Source organism: Amblyomma maculatum, chromosome 4 (genome assembly GCF_055883805.1).
Source record: "Amblyomma maculatum isolate TAMU_Amacu chromosome 4, ASM5588380v1, whole genome shotgun sequence".
Lineage (NCBI taxonomy): Eukaryota > Metazoa > Arthropoda > Arachnida > Ixodida > Ixodidae > Amblyomma > Amblyomma maculatum.
The window spans coordinates 126,243,941-126,261,390 of record NC_139347.1 but is presented as its reverse complement, the minus strand read 5'-3'; the positions used below and the strand labels follow the sequence as shown (position 1 = coordinate 126,261,390).

The 17,450-nt window shown below is 43.6% G+C and overlaps 1 protein-coding gene across 1 annotated transcript; it reads right to left on the bottom strand.

The window, feature by feature from the left end:
• Positions 1–6,137: 6,137 nt before the first annotated feature.
• Positions 6,138–10,306, bottom strand: LOC146192337 (uncharacterized). The gene is made up of 2 exons (XM_084600046.1): positions 10,186–10,306; positions 6,138–6,454 (listed from the first exon to the last, which is right to left on the bottom strand). The coding sequence occupies exons 1-2, from the start codon at positions 10,186–10,188 to the stop codon at positions 6,212–6,214; spliced, it is 246 nt and encodes an 81-aa protein (XP_084456172.1). The 5' UTR covers positions 10,189–10,306; the 3' UTR covers positions 6,138–6,211.
• Between the last annotated feature and the right edge of the window lie 7,144 nt (positions 10,307–17,450).

Here is a 17,450-nt window from a genome sequence, read left to right as displayed (position 1 = left end):
AAGGAAAATTTGCTAGAAAAAAGGGATTGTAGCGCGCAATGTCGACATGCGTCGAATGCTGAACCGGGGCTCCTCTTATAGCTCCCAGAGGCGACACATTTCAAAAACTAGCGATGTATTACGCTCCTAATGGTGGCGACCGCACCAAGTAGGGAGGCGCGGGAGCGGAAGGACGAATAGATGCGGACGGATACAAAAACAGGCCCATTGGGATGCTGAGACAATCGGATTAATCGCCGTCCGCTTCGTGCTTTGCTTTAGTTTCCATACCACGTTCTTGCTGTTCTGTAATATTTGTTTGTTTGTTTATTTATTTATTTATTTATTTATTTATTTATTTATTTATTTATTTATTTATTATATTTTGCAGGGTCCCAAAGGGAGCATTTTATAATGAGGACAAGTGAAGACTTTAACACCAAAATAATTACATGCTAGAGTACAATACATTACTATACAAACAAGCAAATAGAACAAGTGGGCGAAAAAATTATTAAATGCACTAGCATGAAACATTATATTTCGTTTGCAAACAACTTTCCAGCGCGTCTTGAAACGTCGCCGGGTCCACATCAGAGGCGGGTATGTCGGGAAGACTATTCCATACTTATATGAACCGTGAGAGTGCAAACGAATTGAACGCAAGAAATGCGTCGAAAGCTTAGATTATAAAGCAACCAAGATGATGTGCGTGATAGAGCATGAAGGGGAAAGAGGAAATTTCTCGGGTTGTGAAAAGATGTCTGAAACAGAGGGCAAATTGTCGAAGAAACTGTAATGGTTGAAGTGAAATGGCCTGTTTAATTTTGGTACCGCTGGAGTTTCGTTTGTAATTGCCTGATATGACGTGATCAGCTCTATTCTTTACAGATTCTAGTTTACAAGGTAGATATTTTTAATACAGTGACCATAGCGGGGAAGCAAACTTTAAGCGCCCGAACGAAGGTTAAATATGTAAGGTTACGCACGGTGGACGGAGATGTGCAAATTATTGCGGAAGTACTGTAACTTAATTGACGCTTGCTATAAATGGTGGAAATGTGCAAGGACCATGATAGCTAGACATAAAATGAACACCTAGATAATTGTAGGATGAAGCCCTGGATACAACATTCATTTAATAAGTACTGAAAGTTAAACCAAAACAAGCCATTCAGCGCTATATAAAAGGCACGGACACGGGAAGAACTACACAGGACGAGTGTTGGGGACCTCGCTCTGCAGGGTTTCACTGGTATTGCTATCACGATCTTTTATCTAGCGCTAAATAAGTTGTTACGAAACCATGCTTCACCAACTAGACCAGTAACGTGTTTTGAATGTCACAACCTTGGACTAATTAACGTCCTTTGCCTGTCTTGCCACCAGTTAAATACCCTGTCCAGGTCTGCCTCAGGAGCAAAGTGTTCATTGGCATTCTCTATTGTGCAATGGATGATGCAATCGTCAGCAAGAAATCCTAATTGAGTAGAAATGTTACTTGGAGAATCATTATATATCAAAAAGTAAAGGGCCGAGTACTCTCCCTTGCGGGACACCGGAAGTTACACCAGATAAGGACGAGGAAAAGCTATTCACCGATATAAACTGCTGACGTAACATTAGAAAGTTGCGCAGCCAAGATAGCATATTGGCATCGGGTTTAACAGCGGATGATTTTTCTGTTAGGCGGCAGTGGGCTACATTATCGAAATTTTTCTAAATATCTAGAAAAAAAAATCTGTTTGAAGAATAAGATTGGGATGGAGCACATTTGGCAAGCACTCGCAGATTATGACTAGCAGCTTACCGGTATCGCTCAAGAGGAAAGTATACAACAGTTGCGTCTTGCCTGTACTCACCTATGGGGCTGAAACGTGGAGGCTAACCAAGAGAGTTCTACTTAAGTTGAGGACAACCCAGAGGGCTATGGAACGAAAAATGGTAGGGGTAACATTAAGAGATAGGAAGCGTGCAGATTGGGTCAGAGAAATAACTCAAGTTACCGATATTCTAGTGGAAATTAAGAAGAAGAAATGGACATGGGCAGGACATGTAGTGCGAAGAGAGGATAACCGATGGTCGCTGAGGGTAACAAACTGGATTCCAAGGGAAGGAAAGCGTAGCAGGGGGCGGCAGAAAGTTAGGTGGGCGGATGAGATTAAGAAGTTCGCAGGGGTCAAGTGGATGCAGCTAGCACAGAACCGGGTTAAGTGGAGAAATATGGGAGAGGCCTTCGCCCTGCTGTGGGTATAATCAGGCTGATGATGATGATGATTCCTAATAAAGGGAATATCTATAAAAAATTCCAATAAATGTCTTTCGCAAGAGTGTCCCTTTCTATATACATGCTGATTAGCGAAAAAATAGTTATTGGATTCCAGGGGACGGAATATGTGAGATGCGATGACATGTTCGAGTATTTTGAAGGAAATGCACATGAATGAAATCAATCGGCAGTTGTCCGGGGTATGCTTGTTACCAGAGGTAAATACGGGAATTTTTGTAGATTTTTCTGTTCTAGAGTGGCTCACCAACGGATATATTGCATGATCAGGCTGGACGCATTTATTGTGCTCTCAAAAACTTTTGAATTGAGGTTGTCGATGCCAGAAGATGTGGATACATTTACAATGAGACACGAGATTCCTTCTGCAGTAGTGTCAATTGGTGCACATCAATGGGAAATCATGTTGAGTTATGGTGGGCACATTGGAATAGTTTTTCCTGTAAAGCAGATGTAAAATACTCATTAAATGCAGATGAGCATGCCCTGTCGGACAAAGGTATTTGACCGCCATCATGCAAGGAAATGTGTCCTGAGTCATGCTTAGGGGATATCAGCCGCCAGAATTTCCTAGGACTGGATTTTATAAGTGATGATACCTTGCATGAAGTTATTGCTTTTTAGCGTCACGAACGATGGAAATACATGACTTTAGACAGTCTTTGTACTTAGCCCACGTGTATACGTTTACGACGAGCTGGCCATTCTGGTAGAGCCTTTTTTATTCATTCTTAACTGTCGAAGATGTTTCGTGAAACAGGGATTCACTTATCATTAGAAATTGCATTGGGTGGTATGATAATCACTAGAGAAATTCGGTGTTTGAACAGCATCCTATTTTCGTCAACAGGAAGATTAAAGAACAAGGGCAAGAATGTTTCGCTGGTGAATCTGTCAAGTTCAGTATTGCAAAAATCAAAATTAACCTGCACTAATTTCTTATTACCTTCGTTGTTTTGCCTGCATGCGTGAAAGGGATGCAATGGTCCTAATTAAACAGCTTGTGGTCACCGAAACCATCGTGATGTCTGATGGAGCCCAATGTTTTGTGAAATGAAGTGATAATTAAATCCAATATCAGGCGCGAGTAGGCCGGCTTACCATTTAGACCAAAATTAAATTCTAAGAAAACATTGCTAAAGTCACACTAAACTTTGCACCGCGACGTCAAACGGACCAATCTATAAGAGTAAATCAGTAGGGAACAGTTCAGTAGCTAAAGCTATGCTATTACGCAAATTTCTAGCGAATGAGTGGCCAAGGTTAGCTGGACGGTAGCAATCTCGTATCAAGAGTTTATTTGCTTATGATGTGCATTCAACGTAAACTATTTCTATTTCTAAAGTGAGAGTTAACGTAAGGGAAGAAACAGTATTTTGATAGCTATCTGGACCCCACCACCTCTTCTGTAAGTGCGATCACGCCGGTTTATGCTGTAACTGTTGTTCTCATGGAGGATTTCTCCAGTAAAATGCGTTGCGGGGCTAGTTGGTTTATGCTCGTAAACTTATGTAAAGCGCAACAGAGACACCACAATCAGACAAGAGAGACAGGACAGGACGAGAGACAGGAGCGCCCTGTTCTGTCTCTCTTGTCTGATTGTGGTGTCTGTGTGGCGTTTTACATAAGTTTACGAGGATTTCTCTATCAGCTTATAAGGACGCAACCAAACCTCGGTTAAAATGAGAATGCCAGTGTCATTGCCTGTTAGGAACGAGTACGGATCTGGTCACGAACGTTAGTATATGAAACTGATAAAAACATGCCGTCATTGGCTGGAGATGCTGTTCGTGAGCGCGTCGGCTGATAGTAAGTCGTTGTTATGTGTTTGTGGTAGTAACAGATAAGGTACTAACATTATCTGCTTCAAGGGCATAGGTGTACGTCGTGGTATTAATTCACAGCTTGCCTACAAACAATTTTAAAGTCTTATCTAGCAATCCACGAACTCAGTTAGCCCTTTTCTATCATGCTACGTGCCCACAGAAAAGTCACCGATACAAAGTGAAATATCTTTTAACTTGCGCGTCGAGGCCAGAACGCTTTATTTGTATTATGTGGAACGTTTGCTAAATAGTCCTGCATTTATCTGGTCGAAAGCGACGTATCCTGTGAGCACGCCTAAAATGGATGCTACTCCTTAATATGTCGAGGCGTTCCAGGGAGCTTTACCCTGCCGGGGTGGGGTAGTGTTTGCGGCGCTCAACTACTGTTCCCAGGGAGGCGGGTTCGCATTCCGGCCTCAGCGACCGCTTTTCGATGGAGCCGAAAAGCAAGGCACTCGTGTCAGTGCACGTTAAAGAACCCCAGTTGATCGATATTTATGGTATCCTCCACTACGGCGTCTCTCGTAGCCTGAGTCGCTTTGGGACTTTAAACCCCACAAACCATAAACCAAACCAGAAGAGCTTTGTAATTTTAGGCTCGGACGCAGCGCAGTCCTTTTTACTGCCATATTCGTGGCAAAAACAAGAACAGAAAGTTAGACCGTCGCATTCGGTTGTAAGCATCGTCACATCTTTGTGAAACGTTTCTTAGCTGCATATTTACGTTAGATGTTAGAATTTAAATTTGAAGCTAAATGCCATTTTTGCAGCTGTTCTAAATCAATTTGCTCCGAACTGATGAGAGCTATCGGCATGTAACTGCTGAGAATGAGAAAAGTATTGTTTCTTTTAGGTAAGTGCTGATATATTACTATAATCGCTTTGTGTACGGCTTTCTATTTTTGTGAAAATTTTTTACATGCACCTCAAGACAAATATATTCTAGCTGGACAGTGTTGCTGACAAGGTAGCGGGCGCTGGAACTAAGCCTTCTGGAGCACCTTTTTGTGGAAACATTATGGAGCCCGCTACAGATCGTTTATTTTCTTAATTACATTTCGCTCATTTTTCTTTGTCGCACACAACAAGGTCACTGTCAGTACGCTCATTGTCAAGCAAGGCTAACCTTATTTCCGCTGTACCTACAAGCTTTTCAATACTCCCATAATAGCTTTCCCGTTTTTAGTCATTTTAGAGGAATCATTTTACATGCGAGTCTCCTCATTTACTTCTACTTGCGTTTATCAAGGTTTTCTTAATTTATTCTTTGTCCTGAGAGAACACTAATACCACGTGCCTCTTGCCAGTTTTTCTGCCATGTCTGTGGGTTCTTTTAAGGACTTTTTTTTATCAAGCTGTTTTTAACCATAAACAACTACTCGTAACGCTTGCCTCTATATAAAAGGTGTATGCGCTTACGCGTCTAGGAAAGAAAAGTACTGTACATCAAATTTCTTGGCTACGGCGTGTAGCACACATGAGTGAACCTCAGTCATTTAAAATCATGCTCTATGTAATTGACCATAGGAAAGATTTTGTTTTCAGTTTTATTATTGCACTTTGAAGTTTGTGTTTTTCATCAACAATTTACTGAAATAATAAAGCTTTCGAGGTCGCGGATTTTGTTCAACATCTTCATTAAGAAGATTAGGATAATGATGACATTTGAAAGCTATGTCATGGGCTTAGCATGATCACCAAGACGCCACAGTAGCTTTTACGGAGAAAATTACTATCTGTATGAATAAGGCAGAAAAGAGGTCTCTTGGAGATTATGGTCGCGCTGGGCCAGCCGTGCCCACTGATCTGTGCGGGAGTCCCCATCATGAAGGGGTTCTGTTAGCATAGCATTTGTCGGGATGGTACGTGAGAACTACAGTTGGATGCCGTCATAGCCCTGTTATCTTGATGTTGGTGAATGTTATTTAATAGTGGCGGGCTGGTAAAAGTTGGGGAGGGATACTCACGAAATGTTTGGTACGGCTGGAAAGCACCATATTTGCAAAACACTAGAAGAAAGACAATAAGTTGCTTTTGTTTTCATAGAACATTTACTTAGGAAACAATATTGCTTCGTGTGCGTCTTGAACGTGTGGTCAGCAGGGTTTTGGCAACTCTCTTAGCCATAGAAGCCATATCCACGACCGTAGCCCCCGTATCCGCCAAAGCCACGGTATCCGCCGAAGCCTCGGTAACCGCCAAAGCCCCGGTAGCCACCATATCCGCCGTATCCGCCATAGCCAAAACCACGTCCGAAGCCGCCGTAGCCGAACTGCGCCACCGCCACGCTACACAGGGCGGCCAGGACAACGAGGGCCAGGAGGAAGGACTTGCTCATCATGGCGACAGAAGTAGTAGAAATCTGTAGCAGCAATAAAAACGTTTGTGAGCAAAATTGCTGCTTTCAGATATCGTAGAATAGGTTCGGAAAGACTACTCATGCAGTCACCGTTATCAGGGCGAAGACCTCTTCTACATTCCGCCAATTAACCCAGTCCTGTGCTAGCTGCATCCACGCGAACTTCTTCCACCTCATCTGCCCAAATAACGGGCCGCTGCAAAGCTTTCCTTCCCTTGGAATCCAGTTTGTTACCCTAAGCGATCATCAATTATCCTCTCTTCGCACTACATGTCCTGTCAATGCCCATTTCTTCTTCTGGATTTCCACTAAAATACGTCAGTAACTTGAGTTATTTCTCTGACCAACTCTGCACGCTTCCTATCTCTTAACCTTATCCCCACAATTTTTCGTTCCATTGCCCTCTGCGTTGTCCTCAACTTTCGTAGAACTTTCTTCGTTAGCCTCCAGTATCGTTGCACAAAAGAGCAATGCAACACACGAAAAATATTAGATTCCGCGTTTAAGAAATTGAAGTTTTGGAAGTGATTGAAAAACATTTCTCCAAAGAATCAAATTCCTTATCAGAAAAGAAAGGAAAGCAACAACGAGGAATTAGCAGCCGCAGCACTATATTACAACCTTGCATTTTGAGTCTAAGCTTCCACCAGCAAACATCGCGGGGGATTCAAAACATTTCACTGATGCACTCGTGAAATGCTTTGTGAAAGTTGTAGGCTTAACAAGTGAACAGATGAGCACAATACGTATACTATGTTAAGCGGGAAGATCTGAGGTATGGGGGCTTTTCACTGAAAATAGGAGTGTGAATGTTAATTATATGGCTAACTGTACCGTAATAGGTTCACGTGGCACAAAGATACGTTTTCATATTATATAAGGTAGAATTAAGTATTGCTTATGTTTAAATTGCAGCCCGGTTTCCGCAATTCAGAGTAATTCTCGAAGTCACCACAGAGGATACGGTGTGCACGGAGACAACTGCGATCAGAAAACAAGCATTAGTGTTCATTCCTTAACTAAGCAATGTTTCTGCATTTACGAAATCGTCAGCTATGACGGTACGTCGTGGCGATGCTTGTGCAAGAATAAAATTGCTACTGCTGAAACCAATATTCAGCTGTATCACAAGCTCACCGTCTATTAGAGACCTCACCTGTGGAAGATGTCGGAGTCAAGGGTTGTTGCTGTCTGTGTTGCCCTTGGGGCAGCGCTCTGTCTTTATATACGCGGGGCAAGGCACCACGTGCTAGTTGCTCAGGTCGTTGTGCGCTGTTTCGAGGGGGAAATACCGCGCCCAATACATATGGTCAATCCCTGCATCCACGCGTAACGCCCGAAACGCGCTGCGGTGTTTACAACCTTTCGGTGACCCTCGCTCAACACGTGTGCCCTCAGCACGACAGCCGTGTGCCACTTTGTCCGTGGTCGGAATTGTCAATGAGGATTCAGAGCAGAAATGCAGCTCGGACGACGGGAGAAATATTGCCTTTTTCTTAAGAAACCGGCTTTACTCAGTCGCACAGCGCGCTTGGTCGTTACGTAACACTAAGCCCAGTATGCATTCTTCACGCGCATAACGTGAATTTATTTGATCGAGGAAGAAAACGACGTCAATTGATAGCAAGCGCTTGTGTTTTCATTTCTATTTGGCCTTCAAAACCGAGATATCTCAATATAGTGCCCTGCCGCATTTGAGACAACTTGCGGAGCACAGAACGACCATACCGAATATCGTTTGCATGAGAAGCGTAAGCGCGAAAGTAAGCACTTCAGGGCTCAGACTACTGCATGAGGTAACAAGGAAGGTACTCTGCTATACAGAACTTCCTTGAATTGCCGAATTCTTTCTCTCAGCCAACAGGGTTTTGTAGTAACATATCTGCTTATAATTAAAGCTTAAATGAATAATTGTATTTTGTTCGCGAGATACTGAAGGGAAAGATTTGCCGATGGTAATGAAATACGATAAGAGAGCGTAAAATGTAATGACAACATTGCCCTGCTTGAAAGGCAAAGCAGTGCAATGTTTTCTCACGTTCGTAAAGACTACTGCGCAGGCAATCATACATTTTCAGGCGTAAAATATACGTAATGGGTATTGCCTTTGATACTTGTTTCAGCTTAGATCGCGTTCGTATCGGTACCGTGAAGGTTTTTTTCGCTGTCACTTTTTCATTCTGCTAGTTTAAATTTCTTTAAGGTTGACCTGTTGCCGAGGTAGGAAGATGATGTAGCTTGGAGGATCGTGATTGAGTGGAGGCTGTAACGTTGGAAATGTTTTTAACCGGTGGGTGGCCTCAAGGTGCAGCGACTATACGTTGGTACCGCGTACATGTTTCGGTCTGATACGCGTTCAGGATAACTGCGAATAGGGGTTTGTTAAATTTGGCGCTGTAGCGTGCGCACACCTTACCGCTTGAAATGCTGTGTTCTTTCTGCCGCCTATACTGTACGTTTACCACCAATGTAAGTTACACACTTTTTGCCTTTATTTACGCCGTTCGCCAAACACCAAATTTGCTTCGCTAAACTCACGAGTCTTTTCTCAGTCAGAAGTTGTGTATAACACAAGAGCACAGGTTGTTGGGCGAGTTGCTGCATTGCAGACACAACTCTCACTGTTCACTAGTGGCTTGTCGTTTCATATCAGGACTTTGTACGCTTTGTCCATTGTTTAAAAAGTGTTGCTTTCATCGTCCGCTAGTACTCACATTGGCTTGGAAAGAGACAAAGAGCTGAAGCACTGAAATCTAAGGCTCCCCCCCCCCCCCCCCCCCCCCCCCCCCCCCGCCCTCCCAATTTCTCAGCACCAGTGAATAGGCTTTGCTAGAAAGCATTAGTGCTTTACATCCCGGAGCAATGACGTTTAATATTTTACATCGATAATGCACGCGACGCGATGAAGGTACGAAAACATTTTCCTTTTTATATAGACACAACTAGCAGTTATTTCCTTTAGCGTAATCACGGGGCCTTGTGAGTTCCGCCTCGCCATGACAGGCGTTGCGACTTCTTCATGGCCTTCAAGCTACGGCCGATTCAATAACTATTCATGCCGCATGTGAACACCTCGATTTTAGCGAAAGAGTGATGAGACGCAAACAACTTATTTTGAAACATTTCTGCATTCAGTAGTCACGTCTTCCTCGAAAGGCGCGACAAAAAAATAACACAGCATATAATAGATCATTCTGAGGACATGCGACCTTCAGCCAACTGCTGCACAAGTTGCTTACATAGACTTGCTCGTAGCTCAGTCTTGTACGTGTAATTTAGGTTCGCTTATTCCAGTGCCGATAAATGCATGCGAGTGTCTCATAATGTTTTAGGAACTGTTTGGTATCTTTTCTGGCGGAAGAATATAAAACCTTGCAGCAATGGCCACAGTGTCAACGCTGCAGCATTCATCAAAACGCTGCCGTATGTCGAAATGGGCAACAACTTGTCGTGTTCAGAAGAGAATAGAGCAGCGCTAAAAAACGGGCCGAACTGTAGACAAAAAGACTCCGCGTTACTTCCTTACTTTCTAATAAGAAATTTATTGCCAACCTTGTATTGTTATAACTATCAATTTCGACCTCATGAAGTCATATATATATATATATATATATATATATATATATATATATATATATATATATATATATATATATATATATATATATATATATATATATATATATATATATATATTGTGAGCCCTCCACGGATCTTCTTTCATTTGTACATACCATGATCTTCTTCTTCCTCTTGTACAGACCATCATCATCGTCCCGCGGCGCCGGCTCCGGCACACGCTTGGGTTTTGTCTATCGGAATAAACGCCAGTCACGGCATCCCTTGCCTTGCCGTCTCGACCTTGCCGTCTCGACCTGGCTTTCTTCCACAATATACAGATCAATTAAGGGGAAATGAGGGTGCTCGTTATAATACATGAAGGAAAGAAGCCAACAGTCGGCAAGGCCAAGGAAAGCGTTGGGGATGGTACTTTATGTATTTTATTAATGTTTACTTGGATAATCACAGAAATGAGTAATGTAATCTCTTTAGGGGAAAGATTAATAAACACAAAGTAGAAGAAAAACAACGTGCCGATGGTGGGAACCGAACCCACGACCTCCGAATATCGCGTCCGGTGCTCTTCCAACTGAGCTACATCGGCCGCTGTCCCCCCTGCTACTTGCTTGGGTATTTATGTTGTCTGTATACGAACCTTGAGAGTGTTCACCAGCGCCACCCTCAACCATAGCGGCGGACGTGGAACGTCGTTTGTTACCGCCAGCGTCACGTAGAACGTGATCAAGAGTGAGGACGAAAGCTGTGCTAGAACCCTCCTACGCCACCTATGGCTTCAAGACTGCCAGAACCGAGACCGAGACTGCCGCTTTCTTCTACTTTGTGTTTATTTATCTTTCCCCTAAAGAGATTACATTACTAATTTGTGTGATTATCCAAGTAAACATTAAAAAATATACATAAAGTACCATCCCCAACGCTTACCTTCGCCTCGCCGACTGTTGGCTTCTTTACAATATAAATATATATATACATATATATATATATAGAAAGGAAACATTTAACAGTTACCACCAACCAGAACGGTTTCAAGAAACCGTTCTCGTTGGTGGTAACTGTTAAATGTACAAGAACAGAAGTAAGGCCTTCTAAGCTTTAGAACCTTTTTATTTTATTTTTGGCATATCTCCAGATTTTTGGCACAGGACAAAGTGAATATATTGCAATGGTAGATTTGGACTGGGCGATATATATATATATATATATATATATCGCCCAGTCCAAATCTACCTATAAAAAAAAACATGCGATACATATAGACACTGCTTTATACACCATAACCGTCTCGGATGGATCGAGACAACTGTTCTTGCAGCAGCAGCCGGTGTATATACATCATATTCCAAAGTGTTCTCATATCTGTCCAATTAACTCGGTCTGTTGCCAGCTACATCGGCTTATACAATATTCTCGGCCCGAATCAGAATAATTATTACATCTAAATATATAGCAAAAAATATACCAGGTACATAAGTCAAATCACTTAAATATAAGGTGAAAAAACATATTTCATATATTCTCATGGCGGCGAATTGCTTGTTAAACCAGCCAGCATCACTTATGAAAGAAAGGCGCGAAAATTCTACGATTAGGTAAAGATCATAAGGAGAATTGCGAAAACAGGGTGAGTGGATAAAGGCGAATCCTTCCAAAAGAAGATGTGAACACCGAGTATGCGCGATGAGTACACAAAAATATTGTCACGTCCATAACGTGACCACGGAGACCTTCTAGCAGGTTTGTCAGTCCAGGTTCACACAGTCAGCGGACAGCGACACAGGCACAGCAAAACAAGGTCGAACGGAGCGAGCACACTTCGACCTCTTCATTTTTTCTTTTTCATTTTCCTGGCTCTGCTTGACACTTCTTCATCTCCTTAACAACACATGTTTCCTTTCCTTATCGCTACGTTTCATAACATTTCGCGGAAGGATATGCGTGTCTTCATGCAGAAAAGAATATTCCATAGAAGACGGCGTTTGCAAGTTTTAAACCAGAGACTGCTGCTTTCCACATTTAGTTTAAAAATGAAGACTACCTTCAGAATTAAATGAATGAGATAAAGGCAAAAGTTATGCAGGTCAATTCTGAAAACGCGCGTTAGTTACACGAGTTTTTTTTTTTTTTTTCATTTTTGAACCGACCATTGAAACTTCCAAAATATTCTCTATGTACTCCAGTGCGGGATGAAGTCGAGCAATCGACAACTATCTCTTTTAGTGCCTGTTAATTTTAGCTTTTATGAAAAGTGAGGAAGAGATAGGCATTGCCAGTTGAATACGGAGATGCAAGAAGAGTGAATGCATGACATGGCTTGGATATTATGACTTGCATTTCCATTCCGTTTGTCTGTGCTTTCTATTTGTTCTTGTCATTGTATCAAGTGACACCGTACTCAGGGGATGTTTTAATGACGTAAGTAAGCCGAATGAAGCGATATAGGCGAACTGTAATGGAAGGACAACAGGCGTACTATGTCGACGCCGGTGAAAAAAACTTTTGTATGTTTTTTTTCATCACTCATGAAATTATCTTAATACTGCATTTGTATGTTGTTCTCGCACATTGCAAGTCTTGTTTCTAGTTAGCGCTGTTGGTTTTCAGCTTGTTTTCTAGATCAGGAAATGAGTCTAGGTTAGCGACTTTTTTCATGGTAGTTTTATCTCTTATAATAATGAAGTGAGACATCTAGGACTACGGAGACTCCAACTGGTACCTTGCTACCCAAACGATCGGGTACAAATAAGATGTTGCATTTTACGCATGTATAAAGCTATAGTGTGCGGTCATGGCGCATTCAGCCTCTTTCATGAAAATATTAAAATCAATTTGGCCTGAGCCACTTACCACATTTCAAAAGAGACCTGCCAGGATCTGTGCAGAATGATCAAACCGGCGGTGCCGGCAGGCGCGCACGAGCACTCTAGTCTTCACGATGTTAAAATAAATAGGCGTAAGGCGCTAACGAAGTTATGGTTTTTTTACTCTATGCTTCTACGAATGATGACTGCTTAGATAATGGCTCGAAAACATGTCCACCGTCGATTTCACCACACGGAGCACAGATTTTGACGGAAGTGTTGACTACTGCAAAACAGTCCTTAACGTTCCTCTTTGCTTAGTCCCCAGCGTGCCTTCCTGTGCTTTGGGGCTTTCGTCGTCTGAGATGGTAGAAGAGTAGTGCAATGTCATTAACGTGTGTGACTTCACCACCCGATACAAACTCTTTGATCGGATTTTATACCTGCGTGACCTTGAAAGAAGCGCATGTCGTGCGGTAAGGCTGGTTAAACGTCCGTTGCAAGGAAAATCGTGCAATCTGCTGAAAAAAGAAAACAAAGTCAAACAAACAAAGTGCGTTTCGCTTAAACGCGAAAACCAGTATTTAGGTATGGAAACAGTTCACGGTGCGGGGAAGAAATCGAGCTGAAGTATTCAAAAGAAGAAAAACAAACACAAAGAGAGAGGGGGGGAAGGGGTGCTACTTGCACATTTGTTGTAATATTCTAGAAGAATATGACAGCGTCTCGGCAGTTGTTTCAATGAAATATGCTTTCACTTAGGGGTCCGACCGTCCTCACAGAGAACCTTACAAGGACTGTGCATGACCTTTTCTCGCAACAGCAGCGTCATGACAGCGGATGGGCGATAACATGACAGCAAATGAATCTGCGCGAACGGGCTTGGGTAACGTGACAAGGCGACCACACGTGACTAAACTGAAATGTGTGCTCGCAGCTTCATTTGCTAGCGCTTTATCGCCCATCAACAGCTGTTCCCTAGGCTGCTGGGGGGCGCTGGCCTTGTCAATATCTCGGTGAGGATGGTCAGATTCTCTTCTCCGGGAAACGCGGGAAGTTAACCATTTTCATTATTTAAACATGAAATATAAGACATTGTGAACATATGTAAACATCTCGTTCGAAGTTTGCTGTTGCGCGGTGACACAGTTTTAGGACGCTCAATAGTGATTCAGGAGACCAAGGTTCAATCCCGCATCTGCAAGCGCGTTTTTATACACGCGAGCCGCTATGCTCCCTTGTCCTCTATGACGTCAGTGCATTTTAGAGGTCCCTGTTGTTCTATAGGTTATTCAGAGCTCTCAACTGTGGAATCCGTCGTAGCGTTAATCGCCTTGTGACGTTCAATCGTACGAGCCAACCCGCTGAAACAACCATTCATGCTTGGCTTGCAATGACATTGTATATTAAGCTAGCTGGTATATGATGTTGTGCGAACGAAATCGACGTGCTTGTAAAATTATCCGCAAGACGATAAATAGTTCTGGTGACGGCACGCAACATTTTACCCTTTTCTGTACACAGTGCGTCGTGAGGCACAATTATTATTTTATTTTTGTGCTCCTTAGTGGTGCGTCGGAAGTGCTGGTAGTGAAGCCCAGACCCTAAAGTCAATATTTCCTTAGGAATGAACATTTGATTAGAATGACAGCACCTTATATCAGTCGGAAAGCTCCATATTAGGCGCTTAGTTTCTCAGCGCTTCCTCTGCCTAAGGCAGCTTAAAAGCCATGTGTGCTTTTTCTGTTCCTGGCCCTATTGAGGTTTCGCTCTCGCTTGCATGCTCACGCCGACATTTGGCAGGCGCTAAGATGGGAGCATGGTTTGACCGCAGTCTGTAGTTAACGGCAGGTGAGCTCACCTAGAATACTAATTCGTGATCATCATCATCATCAGCCTGATTATACCCACTGCAGGGCGAAGGCGTCTCCCATATTTCTCCATTTAACCCGGTTCTGTGCTAGCTGCATCCACTTGACCCCTGCAAACTTCTTAATCTCATCAGCCCACTTAACTTTCTGCCGCCCCCTGCTACGCTTTTCTTCCCTTGGAATCCAGTTTGTTACCCTCACCGACCATCGGTTATCCTCTCTTCGCACTACATGTCCTGCCCATGTCCATTTCTTCTTCTTACTTTCCACTAGAATGTCAGTAACTTGAGTTATTTCTCTGACCCAATCTGCACGCTTTCTATCTCTTAATGTTACCCCTACCATTTTTCGTTCCATAGCCCTCTGGGTTGTCCTCAACTTAAGTAGAACTCTCTTGGTTAGCCTCCACGTTTCAGCCCCATAGGTGAGTACAGACAAGATGCAACTGTTGTATACTTTCCTCTTTAGCTCAATTCGTGATAGTTTCGTTCATTAATGGGTGCATGGAAGCAAGGATTACACCGCACCGAGGCGTCAAGCGTCGTGTCTCTGTGTGAATTTTGACAATCAGTAAAAAATATTGCTAGAAAACGTGCATCCGTCAGCCTATAAGAATTTGATGTTCGTGCGACCGGCCAGCTTCCTTTCATTTGTTACAGGCGTTCGTGTAAAACCCACCAAGGCCGACCTCGAACCCAGATGAGCGGCACCGGTTGCCTATATGAGGGCGCCTGCGTGCAGATATCAGAGTGCGCTGACTGATTTGTGGCAAAAGACGCCTCGCATGAGGATGGAAAATGGTCGAATTTAAAGGCAGCTTTCAGTGTTAGGGCCTTAGCATTATCTTTTGATTCCACAAGAGTGGACTATAGTTTGCAAGACTAGAAATTTTCACTGTGGCTTTGTACTTTGCTGTAATTATGTCTTTCATTCCCGAAATCCTGAAACTGAGACCGAGATTGCGTCAAGTTAGAGCAATATGAAAGGACAGGCTTTTCTAAAGAATAAACAACGGGGATCGAAGGCAGACGCATCACCTTCAAAAGAACGTAGTCAATTTCCATGCAATGTGCATCAAGCTTCCTCTTCAGCATCAGTGCTTTTTCACTAGATTCACGACATGCCTTCATTGCACTTCCGTCACTGGTACATTTTCCGGATCGCTTTTGGGCCAGTTCAGTTCAGTCGTTCAGTCGTGTCCGACTCTTCGTTACCCTATGGACCATGTCACGCCACGCTTTCCAGTCTCTCACTATCTTCCTAACATCACATAACTTCATCTGCAGTGCCTCAAGGATGCCATCCAACCATAGCGTTCGCTGCCTACCCCTTTTCCGGCGACCCTCAACCTTTCCCAACATCAAATCTTTCTCCAGCGACTCCTCTCTTCTCATCAGATGAACAAAGTAGCTGAGCTTTAACTTTAGAATTTGACCCTCCAATGAGCAGTAAGGGTTTATGGTCGACAATATCGACTGATTTGATCTTCTGGCAGTCCAACGAACTCTCAAGAGTCTTCGCCAGCACCACAATTCAAACGCGTCAATTCTTCGGCGGTCAGCCTTTTCCACAGTCCAACTCTCGCATCCATACATCACAACTGGAAAGACCATAGCACGAGTTATACGGATCTTGGTTGGCAGACTGTCTCTGCTCTTTACTAGGTGGTCAAGGCTAACCAGAAAGAGAGAGAGAAAAATTTATCTCAGAAAGAAAAAGAAAAGAGAAAGGAAAAAGAAAAAAGGGGGGGGGGGGCAGTGAGTGGAGTTTTCATTTCAAGACCCCAGTGGCCTGGGCTGCCGCTCTTGCCCGAGTTACCAGCCTACGCTGGGTCTCTAGATCATAGCATTGCAGAGTGGCCTCCCACTGCGCCTCCGAATGGTGCATGTTTTATGTGTGGAGGTTTGGGGCCTGTGCACCCCCATGTGACGTGGTAGGCGGTGGGCTGGTCGTTGCACCAAGGACATATGTCTGTGTAGTGTTCTGGCAACATTATGTTGTATTGATGTAGGTTGGGGTAAGTGTTGGTTTGGAGCTGTCTCCATTCCCGCATTTCTTGTGCGTTTAGACCCTTGTGTGGAGGGGGATAAATCCTACGTTGTTCCCGTAGGTACTTAAGTCGCGCGCCGTAAGTCGCTGGGATAGGAATGCTGGTTGTGAGATCGGGATTGGTGGCCGCTCGGTTTGTGTGACCTCGAGCTAGCCTATCCGTGACCTCATTACCTTCCAATCCAGAGTGCCTCGGAACCCAAGTGATCTGATGTTTGAGCTGTGAGGTTGTAGCCAATGGGTTAGTTGTGAAGCGAGCTAATTTTTTAGGTATTCTGTCTGCAAGAAGGAGCCGACACGCCGCTTGTGAGTCGGTGATTACGTGCAGCTCTCGATTGGTCGCGTCTTCGTAGGTAATGGCCAGCACGATCGCCGCCACTTCCGCTACTGTGATAGTACAGTGCGGGATGGACGTGCTGGAGACTTCTGTGTATGAAGAGCCCACCACCACGGCTGCTGCTGCGTTCGATGTATGCTCGTATAGAGCGGCATCCACATAGACAGTTCTCGGACTGCTTTTCACTGCACGTTTAAGATAATTCACTCGCGCGTGTCCTCTGCCTTCGCCTTTGAGAGCGGGGACACATATACTCTTGCCCGGTACGGAACAGGAATGTTAGTCGTTGACTGTATAGCTTGTACGTCCGAAGGATAACCAACGCGCTCGAGATTCAGCCGTCCAGTCTCAGCTGACAGAAG